At 45.3% G+C, this 11,169-nt stretch overlaps 1 protein-coding gene across 1 annotated transcript; it reads right to left on the minus strand.

Moving 5' to 3' along the window:
* Positions 1-12: 12 nt before the first annotated feature.
* LOC141040862 (uncharacterized) lies at positions 13-504 on the minus strand. The gene has a single exon (XM_073506978.1). It carries the CDS (start codon positions 502-504, stop codon positions 13-15), a length of 492 nt encoding a protein of 163 aa, XP_073363079.1.
* Between the last annotated feature and the right edge of the window lie 10,665 nt (positions 505-11,169).

Raw genomic sequence — 11,169 nt, forward strand, 5'->3', positions numbered from 1 at the left:
CTGTGTCTCGGCCTAGTCGACTAGGAAGTCATCCAGCTTTTGGGACTTGATGGCGGTGCGGGGCTGGTAGAGGATGGTGTGGGGAGCCAGCTCAATGGCCCCCTTCGCCACCCGGCCAGAGGCATATCTGTTGCCCATGATCTTGACAAGGGCGGCGGTGCAGACGACCATGATGGTGTGCTCCTGGAAGTACCGCTTCAGCTTTTTGGCAGCAAAGTACATGCCGTAGCACATCTTCTGGTAGTGGGGGTAGTTCAGCTTAGAGGCGGACATCACCTCGCTTAGGTAGTAGACCAGCCTCTGGACCGGTTGGGCTTTCCCAGCTTCTGGGCGCTTGATAACAATCACGGTGCTGACGACCCGGTTGATAGTGGCAATGTAGAGGAACATGGGCTCTTTAGCAGCCGGAGCGGCCAAAACAAGCGGCGTGGACAGCATCCGCTTGAGCTGGAGGAATGCCTCATCCGCCTGGTCGGTCCACTCGAAGCAGGTGGTTTTCTTCATCAGCTGGTACAAGGGGAGGGCCTTCTCGCCCAGTCGGCTGATGAACCGGCCGAGGGATGCTAGGCACCCGGTGAACTTCTGGACGTCCCTCAGCTTGGTGGGTTTCTTCATCCGCTCAATGGCCTTGTGTAAGGGAACGCGACAGAAAACAAAAATTTTCCGACCTACGCACCAGCCCAGGACCACTATGGAGACTGCATACATGGTTTGATGTTTTTCGTTACCGACTCGTAGCGCAGCGGGAAGTAGAGTCGATGACGATCGGCGGTGCAGATCCCCGCAGCTAGGATTTACAACCTCCCAACCGCGAGGATGTATACCCTCATCTGCTCCTCAGACAGCCCTTCGGGAGGACCTTCGAAACTCGAACGGTCACTCGGACAGCCCTCCGGGAGGACCTTCGAAACTCGGACGGTCACACGGACAGCCCTTCGGGAGGCACTCACGAACTAAGACCGAAACTACGATCTCTCTACAGAGTTGCACACATACGGTGTCATCTATCCGGCAGGGCTTCGCCGTCCAGAACTAGTTCCTGCCGGAACCCAGACAGCCTTACGGCTCTACGAAACTCTTTTCGTGGGAGGGAGAGAAGAAGCCAGATAATGCATGGCATGTGTATGAGAGCAAGGGATGAGTGTGGAGGGCTGCCCCTCCACCTCTATTTATAGGAAATCCCAAGGGGGTAGGGTAGTTTCACAAAAAACCCAAAATGCACATGAATGAAGTCCTTCCACAAGGACCTAGGAGTGAAACCAAGGAACAAGAGGGTCCCCAAGGGGGGATACCCCATGTGGCCGGCCACACCCCCATGAGGGGCCCAAAAAATGGCTCCTATCCATCCATGTCATCCCCAAGATCTTTTGGAGCAAAGCCCCAAAAGGTGGCTTTCCATAAAGTAACCATAAAGCTGATTTTCACTATTCACGACGACATTTTTCAGCGTCTGATCGAACTGAAAATATTTATGTGGGCTAAGAACATTTCCAATACCCACTAAAATGATTTTCAACGCGTTCCGAAACAATTCCGGTTTTAGTGATTTTCATCTGCGAAACGCATCTGAAGTGGCTCCGGCAGCTCCGGAACATTTCCGGTTTTTATCTCAGAAAATTCCAAAAAGCTTCCAGAATGATTCTGGCATCCTCCAAGAATTATCAGGCATGTGCCGAAACCAATTTGACTTAATGGTGTACCCCGAAACAACTTTTCGGTATCATCGAAACTTATCCGATGACCTCTCTCAGCGGTACGATTCCGCTGTCCGAAACTTTTCGGTGTCCGAAACTTTTTCGGTGATTTTCTCTCAGACTCCCTGTCTAGTATTCAGCAGATAGATGACCCTTAAGCGTGTGACCCTATAGGTTCGGTGAAGTATAGACATGACCCGGAACCCCTTCCGATCAATGATCAACATCGGAGCCGTGGACACCCATATTGACCCCTATACCCACACGAATAAATATTCGAGTGAACCTCCAGTTGCCGTGTGCTATTCCTGTTGCTTCGCGATATGTTACAAATACCCGAGGTGAGACATGTTGGCATTCCCGTGGATCAACAACTTGTCCACTATGCTAGTTACCTCGTTACCGGTATTGTTCTCTTTTCTCGTTATCGTGTTCCGGCATCCCCGTGATCAAATCACAAAGTGTCTGGCCAGACGATGATGGATACCGTAACACCGAGAGGGCCCAGAGATATCTCTCCATCGTTGGAGGAGCAAATCCCAATCTTGAGCTATCAAGTTACTTGACACACTTTTCCATGAACCCGTAAGCCGCCGTAATAGCCACCCATTTACGGATGACGTTTAACAAACCCCAAAGTTCATGAAGCAAGCATGAAGAAACTCGATACTCTCATGGTCTAAGGAATCATGCAAACGTTAACCATCTCTGTGTTATGTACCAATAAACTTGTGACGAATGTATCTCATAGCATAACATCAATTCGGGTCGATTCAACACAAATGTCCTTCCTGACATTGTGCCCTCAAAGTTGCTTGGCATAGACATGCCCATGATTGGGAAAACATAATCATCATGCAACACTTGAGCTAGTCTTAGAGGCATGACTAGGAATACATTTTATCGTTTATTATTCCACACGTGCATATGGGTTCTCCCCAGAGCCTTTATGGATATACGGGCTCGGGAACCACAGCAGTTATAGCATGGAACATAAACATAATTATGAACAGGGAGATAATCAATAACATTTATTATTGCCTCTAGGGCATATCTCCTACACCTTGATCTTCACGGGGTTGCACTCAATCCCACGCTCAGAAACAAGGAAGCCAAGGAGCTGGCGGGCTGGTACTCCAAAGACACACTTCTCCGGGTTGAGCTTGATCTGAAGGTGGCGCAGGTTGGCAAAGGTCTCCTTGAGATCTTCCAAAAGGGTGTCGCGCTTCTCCGTCTTCACCACTATGTCATCCACATAGACACGGGTGTTTCTACCGAGTTGCTTCAAGAGGCACTTCTGCATGCATCAGTGAAAGATGGCGCCGACATTCCTCAAGCCAAACGTCATGGTGATGTAGCAGAAGGCGCCGAAAGGGGTGATGAAGGCAGTCTTTAGTCGGTCGGCCGGGTCCAGCTTGATCTGGTGGTAGCCGGAGTAGGCATCCAAGAAAGACAATAGCTCACAGCCGGCAGTGGAGTAGATCACTTGATCAATCCGGGGCAGGGCAAAAGGGTCCTTGGGGTAGGCTTTGTTGAGGCTAGTGTAGTCGATACACATGCGCCACTTGTTGTTTTTCTTCAAAACGAGGACTGGGTTGGCGAGGCAGTCCGGGTAGAACACTTCCATGATGAAGCCGGCTGCCAGAAGCCGGGCGATTTCTTCACCAATGATCCTTGTCTTCTCTTCTGATAGGCGGCGGAGGGGTTGCTTGACCGGATTTGCATCCGATCTCACATGCAGCTTGTGCTCGGCGTACTCCCTCGGAACACCTGGCATGTCCTTTGGGGACCATGCGAAGATGTCCCGATTCTGACAGCGGAAGTCGACGAGCTCGCTTTCCTATTTGCTGTCAAGGTTGGCCCCTATGACAGTGTACTTCTCTGGGTGCACGGGTCCAAGATGATCTTCTTGGTTTCCTTGGCCGGCTAGTAGGAGCCCTCAGCCTCCGCCTCCTTGGGGTCAGAAGGCATGTCCGGCTGCTTGCTGACCAGGGCCACAACTCGGTTAAGGAGGCGTTTCTCCTCGGCAATGACGAGGGACTCGGCCAGCGGGGAGCTGGCAGCGGCACACGTGAGCGACTTCTGGTAGTCGTAGTGTGGAACCACCTCGAATCGCCATCTTCATCTTCAAGTAGACGTAGTGTGGAACTGATACGTCTCCAACGTATCTATAATTTATGAAGTATTCATGCTATTATATTATCCATCTTGGATGTTTTATGGGCTTTACTATGCACTTTTATATTATTTTTGGGACTAACCTATTAACCCAGAGCCCAGTGCCAGTTCCAGTTTTTTCCCTTGTTTCAGTGTTTCGAAGAAAAGGAATATCAAACGGAGTCGGAACGGAATGAAACCTTCTGGAGAAGTTATTTTTGGAAGGAAAGCAACCCGGGAGACTTGGAGTCCACGTCAAGAAAGCAACAAGGAAGGCACGAGGCAGGGGGGCGCGCCCTCCACCCTCGTGGGCCCCTCGTGGCTCCCCTGACGTACTTCTTTCACCTATATATACCTATATACCCTAAAACCTTCGGGAAACAGAATAGATCGGGAGTTCCGCCGCCGCAAGCATCTATAGCCACCAAAAAACCAATCGGGACCCTGTTCCGGCACCCTGCTGGAGGGGGATCCCTCACCGGTGGCCATCTTCATCATCCCGGCGCTCTCCATGACGAGGAGGGAGTAGTTCACCCTCAGGGCTGAGGGTATGTACCAGTAGCTATGTGTTTGATCTCTCTCTCTCTCTCTCGTGTTCTTGAGGTGATACGATCTTGATGTATCGTGAGCTTTGCTATTGTAGTTGGATCTTATGTTGCTTCTCCCCCTCTACTCTCTTGTAATGGATTGAATTTTCCCATTGAAGTAATCTTATCAGATTGAGTCTTTAATGATTTGAGAACACTTGATGTATGTCTTGCCGTGCGTATCTGTGGTGAAAATGGGATATCACGTGATTCACTTGATGTATGTTTTGGTGATCAACTTGCGGGTTCCGCCCATGAACCTATGCATAGGGGTTGGCACACGTTTTCGTCTTGATTCTCCGGTAGAAACTTTGGGGCACTCTTTGAGGTTCTATGTGTTGGTTGAATAGATGAATCTGAGATTGTGTGATGCATATCGTATAATCATACCCACGGATACTTGAGGTGACATTGGAGTATCTAGGTGACATTAGGGTTTTGGTTGATTTGTGTCTTAAGGTGTTATTTTAGTACGAACTCTAGGGCTGTTTGTGGCACTTATAGGAATAGCCCAACGGATTGATTGGAAAGAATAACTTTGAGGTGGTTTCGTACCCTACCATAATCTCTTCGTTTGTTCTCCGCTATTAGTGACTTAGGAGTGACTCTTTGTTGCATGTTGAGGGATAGTTATATGATCCAATTATGTTATTATTGTTGAGAGAACTTGCACTAGTGAAAGTATGAACCCTAGGCCTTGTTTCCTAGCATTGCAATATCGTTTATGCTCACTTTTATCGCTTGCTACCTTGCTGTTTTTATATTTCCAGATTACAAAAACCTATATCTACCATCCATATTGCACTTGTATCACCATCTCTAGTTTTAAGTTCCATAAATATTCATTAGACTCTAAGTCTTCCGAAAGGTGTATCAAGGTTTTAATCTTGAATCACTTATATGGAAACTAACTCGGGTTGTATTGGCATTTAGCCAATTCTGGAGTCAGGGCCCATCAACGCTTCCTTGTGTATCGTAGGTATAATGTTGTCTAACAACAATATGTCGTTTGCGCACCTGAGAGGTTTGCATGAGCCTTGCCTACGTGGTTCAGCTGCAAGTTCGACCGAAGTTCATACATTTTATTGTAGAGACTTCCGTATCAGTCGCAGTAGGAAACTCTGGAATTACTTCCAAGGTCTCTTTCCTTTGATCTGATGAAGATACTGTTTATCTCATCGAGTTGCACTATTCTCCCACTCACCTTTTAGAAAGAACCATTCTCTTTAAAAGCATACCGTTCTTTGTGGCAAACCTATTTGTCTCGGTATAGTGAGGGAGGAATACCCAATGACTTGGGATAACCTACAAAGTAGCACTTGTCTGATTTGGACTAGGTTTGTAACCTTTTACACAAGCCCCATATTCCAAATGTTAAGAAAAGATACAACATGGTTGGGCGTACCATACCATGGCTTCATTTCAACAGACCCGATGTAGCTCTTTTCAGTGTAAAAGCCGCAGTCTCTAAAGCATCACTTTAAAAAGGATAATGGCAAATTTATTTATGTCATCTTTGACCTTACCATGTCATAAATGGTTAGATTACATCTCCACGGACTTTTCACTTGCAGTGGTGTTCCGGGAGGTGCAAGTTATGAAACCCCTTTCACAACTCATCAGACATTCGCTAAACATGTAACTCAAATATTCCTTTGTGCAATCAAATTGCAGAAAGATAATTTTCTTGTTACAATAACTTCTACTTCATTTTTGAAAACCTTTCGAATGATTTCAAAAGATCCAGACTTACGTCTCATCAAGTAAATATCCATATATCTACTTGAGTCATTTCTGAAGATAAATAAATCCACCACTAACAACACTTATCGGACTACACACATCAAATGTATGATCACTAATAAGTTTGTTGTTCGTTCCTTATGGCCTGTGAACGGTATTTTAGTCATTTCACTTTTCGGAGGAAAGTTGCAAGTGTCAGATGATTCAAAATCAAAAAGACTTCAAAATCCATCATAATGGAATTTTCCATGCGGGTTTCTCCAATGTGACCAAATGTAGTGCCACACTTGTGTGGTATTCTTTTAGTCTTGCGACATTTAGCGTCAGTGTTATGGATGTATCATATTACCCTCAATATTCATAACATACGTCCCATCTTGGATGGAAGCATGGCCCTTCATGTTATTCATAATACTTAACAACAATTGTTGTTTTTATGAACAACTCTTTTGCAACAAACATTGTGCAATGGGCTAGAGTGTATGAAACTCTAAAATGAATTATGAAAGTAAACCCAGAGGTATTGTATTATTATCAATATTCATAACATACATCTCATTCATAATGAAAGTATGGCCCTTGTGTTATTCATAACATCGAACATAAAAGGTTCTTTCATGAACAACCTTCTTGCAAGATACCTTATGCAATGGGCGAGAGTTTGCAAAACTCTAAATGAATTATGAAAATAAATACAGACGGTAATACACCGATGGAAGGTATAGTAACATTTACTATGTTCCCTGTGTATACCTTAACCTCATTTCTGGCTAGTCTTTTTAGGCCATAGTAGCTCTTACAGTGATTCACAATTGAATGCAATCGAGCGGGTATCTTTGTGATTAACTCACAATACCCAAGAATTAGTGATTAACATGTTTAACCATAATTCCCAAGAACTATATCTTTGACCAGCCTACTATACATCAAAAACTTGTATGACATTCATACATGAGCTGGATATTCCAGTCATCTTTCTTTCTGCCTTTATACTTCTAACAGTTTAACTTTTAGTATTTCTCCTACTCGCAAAAGAAGCACCCAACTTAAGAGTGGCGTTAGCCACGGACTTCCTAGGCGTGTAAGTCATACTAACACCTTTTGGACACTTCCTTTCTCTTTAAGTTGTTGTTTTATTCACCTTTCATTATATGACAGGCGTTCTTCTGGATCCCTTTCCCAACAGTCAAATGCATAGTAAACACTTTTACTAATACTTGCAAACAAACATTGCTTTGTTTGTATCTGAAAATAATTTCCAGTTCCATGAATATCATATAACTATCCCAACTTTCGAAGTTTGGGTTTCATGGAAGCAAACATATTGCACTTGACAGAAACGGAATTATAGCTTTTGGATCGAAGGACGAGAGTCACGTGATCCATAGCATTAGCAGGAGGATACGGAAAGCATGCGATAGGACAAAGTCCTTCTCGGCACTTTTGAGGACAATCCTCATATTACGTTACCAATCGTAAAGTTTTAACCAGATATTTAACTGCTATTCAATTTTAATAGGGAAGGTGGAAACGCGAGCCATTATTCTACAACTATTTTGCAAGAAACACTTAGACAGTGTTCATAATTAATTGCACCGAGAATTAAACATGTTAATTCAACAGTGCGCTCCCACTCAAATCAATATCTCTCAAAATTGATTGTGAGTGATACAAGACCCACATTTCAATTGTTCGCCATTGGTGTAACACCACTGATGATGAAAAATCTCAACCGGTAGGCCAACTTGCCAATCACATCTCTATGTGACTCTTGTTCATCTTTCGATGCGTGTGTTCCGAGCTCATGACGGTCATGCCTGAACGTCAAGACAACCAAGTGATCTTGCTGCGAGGTCTCAACTCACCCGCCTCACACTTCTCTAATCGTTCGTACCCGTGTGACATGGCGCACCCCGAAAAGATAGGTGCCGTGACGGTGCTACACTTGGGAGAACACTAACTACTTGGTATTTTTGTGAGAGATCACCCTAATAAAAAGCGACTACCGCGCAATCAAGAAGGGTGCAACATAAGGGATAAACATCTCAGGCAATTCATAATAGCATGATATGGTATAGCCCTTTCTGACGGAGAAGTATTTCATTTCTTCGTCTTCGACATTCGTGTTGGTGTTCACCTTCGCGAAGATTGCCACCACCTTGTCGATGCACCAGATAATATTGCTATCTCCATAGCGTATAAAATTAATGCATTACTTAAGGTTGACACGCAGGTCATTAAAGTGCAATCATATGGCTCCAGCCATCATGCCAAACCATGACACGCAGGTCATGTTAATCAAATTACATCATATAGTCATATCATACATAATCGAATTAGTATGAGCACTGCTATACCACATCACATGCACATCCTGCAAAACCAAGTTAGACACCTCTAATCGGTTTATGCAAAATTTTATTTTACATGGCTTCTAAGGTTTTGACTTAAACCGCAGCTACCAACGTTTTATCATCAAGTATGATTATTCAAGTTGCTAGATTAACATCTCGGGGTGTATGAAACACGAGATAATTAAATCTCGAGCCCCATACTAAACTTCGTCATACGCATGACCCCCGTGCAGATAATATCTGCAATGCCCTTTCATCAGCGAATTTCATCTTTCTTTTGACTACGGCAGAACCCAAAGAACTGATAGCACTTCCATGATCAATCAGGATCACGGATTGCCAGAACTTTGTCAAATTCCACCATGCTGTCTCGAGATTGAGCAAACGCAAATTCTAGGGAAGCAACAAGAACGTCGGGTAACATATTTCATCTGTCACCCGCATAAATAATTTTCAGCAATAGATCTCATCTACTACCTAATTATATTATGCAATACCCATACATCTCCATGTATTCTAGATCGAAACCTGCATCTACGCATAGCACGGCTCTTGATGCCACTGTAAGGGAACGCGACAGAAAACAAAAATTTTCCGACCTACGCACCAGCCCAGGACCACTATGGAGACTGCATACATGGTTTGATCTTTTTCGTTACCGACTCGTAGCGCAGCGGGAAGTAGAGTCGATGACGATCGGCGGTGCAGATCCCCGCAGCTAGGATTTACAACCTCCCAACCGCGAGGATGTATACCCTCATCTGCTCCTCAGACAGCCCTCCGGGAGGCGGTCGAACAGCCCCCCGGACGGTGTCGCAGACAGCCCTTCGGGAGGACCTTCGAAACTCGAACGGTCACTCGGACAGCCCTCCGGGAGGACCTTCGAAACTCGGACGGTCACACGGACAGCCCTTCGGGAGGCACTCACGAACTAAGACCGAAACTACGATCTCTCTACAGAGTTGCACACATACGGTGTCATCTATCCGGCAGGGCTTCGCCGTCCAGAACTAGTTCCTGCCGGAACCCAGACAGCCTTACGGCTCTACGAAACTCTTTTTGTGGGAGGGAGAGAAGAAGCCAGATAATGCATGGCATGTGTATGAGAGCAAGGGATGAGTGTCGAGGGCTGCCCCTCCACCTCTATTTATAGGAAATCCCAAGGGGGTAGGGTAGTTTCACAAAAAACCCAAAATGCACATGAATGAAGTCCTTCCACAAGGACCTAGGAGTGAAACCAAGGAACAAGAGGGTCCCCAAGGGGGGATACCCCATGTGGCCGGCCACACCCCCATGAGGGGCCCAAAAAATGGCTCCTATCCATCCATGTCATCCCCAAGATCTTTTGGAGCAAAGCCCCAAAAGGTGGCTTTCCATAAAGTAACCATAAAGCTGATTTTCACTATTCACGACGACATTTTTCAGCGTCTGATCGAACTGAAAATATTTATGTGGGCTAAGAACATTTCCAATACCCACTAAAATGATTTTCAACGCGTTCCGAAACAATTCCGGTTTTAGTGATTTTCATCTGCGAAACGCATCTGAAGTGGCTCCGGCAGCTCCGGAACATTTCCGGTTTTTATCTCAGAAAATTCCAAAAAGCTTCCAGAATGATTCTGGCATCCTCCAAGAATTATCAGGCATGTGCCGAAACCAATTTGACTTAATGGTGTACCCCGAAACAACTTTTCGGTATCATCGAAACTTATCCGATGACCTCTCTCAGCGGTACGATTCCGCTGTCCGAAACTTTTCGGTGTCCGAAACTTTTTCGGTGATTTTCTCTCAGACTCCCTGTCTAGTATTCAGCAGATAGATGACCCTTAAGCGTGTGACCCTATAGGTTCGGTGAAGTATAGACATGACCCGGAACCCCTTCCGATCAATGATCAACATCGGAGCCGTGGACACCCATATTGACCCCTATACCCACACGAATAAATATTCGAGTGAACCTCCAGTTGCCGTGTGCTATTCCTGTTGCTTCGCGATATGTTACAAATACCCGAGGTGAGACATGTTGGCATTCCCGTGGATCAACAACTTGTCCACTATGCTAGTTACCTCGTTACCGGTATTGTTCTCTTTTCTCGTTATCGTGTTCCGGCATCCCCGTGATCAAATCACAAAGTGTCTGGCCAGACGATGATGGATACCGTAACACCGAGAGGGCCCAGAGATATCTCTCCATCGTTGGAGGAGCAAATCCCAATCTTGAGCTATCAAGTTACTTGACACACTTTTCCATGAACCCGTAAGCCGCCGTAATAGCCACCCATTTACGGATGACGTTTAACAAACCCCAAAGTTCATGAAGCAAGCATGAAGAAACTCGATACTCTCATGGTCTAAGGAATCATGCAAACGTTAACCATCTCTGTGTTATGTACCAATAAACTTGTGACGAATGTATCTCATAGCATAACATCAATTCGGGTCGATTCAACACAAATGTCCTTCCTGACATTGTGCCCTCAAAGTTGCTTGGCATAGACATGCCCATGATTGGGAAAACATAATCATCATGCAACACTTGAGCTAGTCTTAGAGGCATGACTAGGAATACATTTTATCGTTTATTATTCCACACGTGCATATGGGTTCTCCCCAGAGCCTTTATGGATATACGGG

The sequence above is a fragment of the Aegilops tauschii genome, chromosome 2, assembly GCF_002575655.3.
Source record: "Aegilops tauschii subsp. strangulata cultivar AL8/78 chromosome 2, Aet v6.0, whole genome shotgun sequence".
Classification (NCBI taxonomy): Eukaryota; Viridiplantae; Streptophyta; class Magnoliopsida; order Poales; family Poaceae; genus Aegilops; species Aegilops tauschii.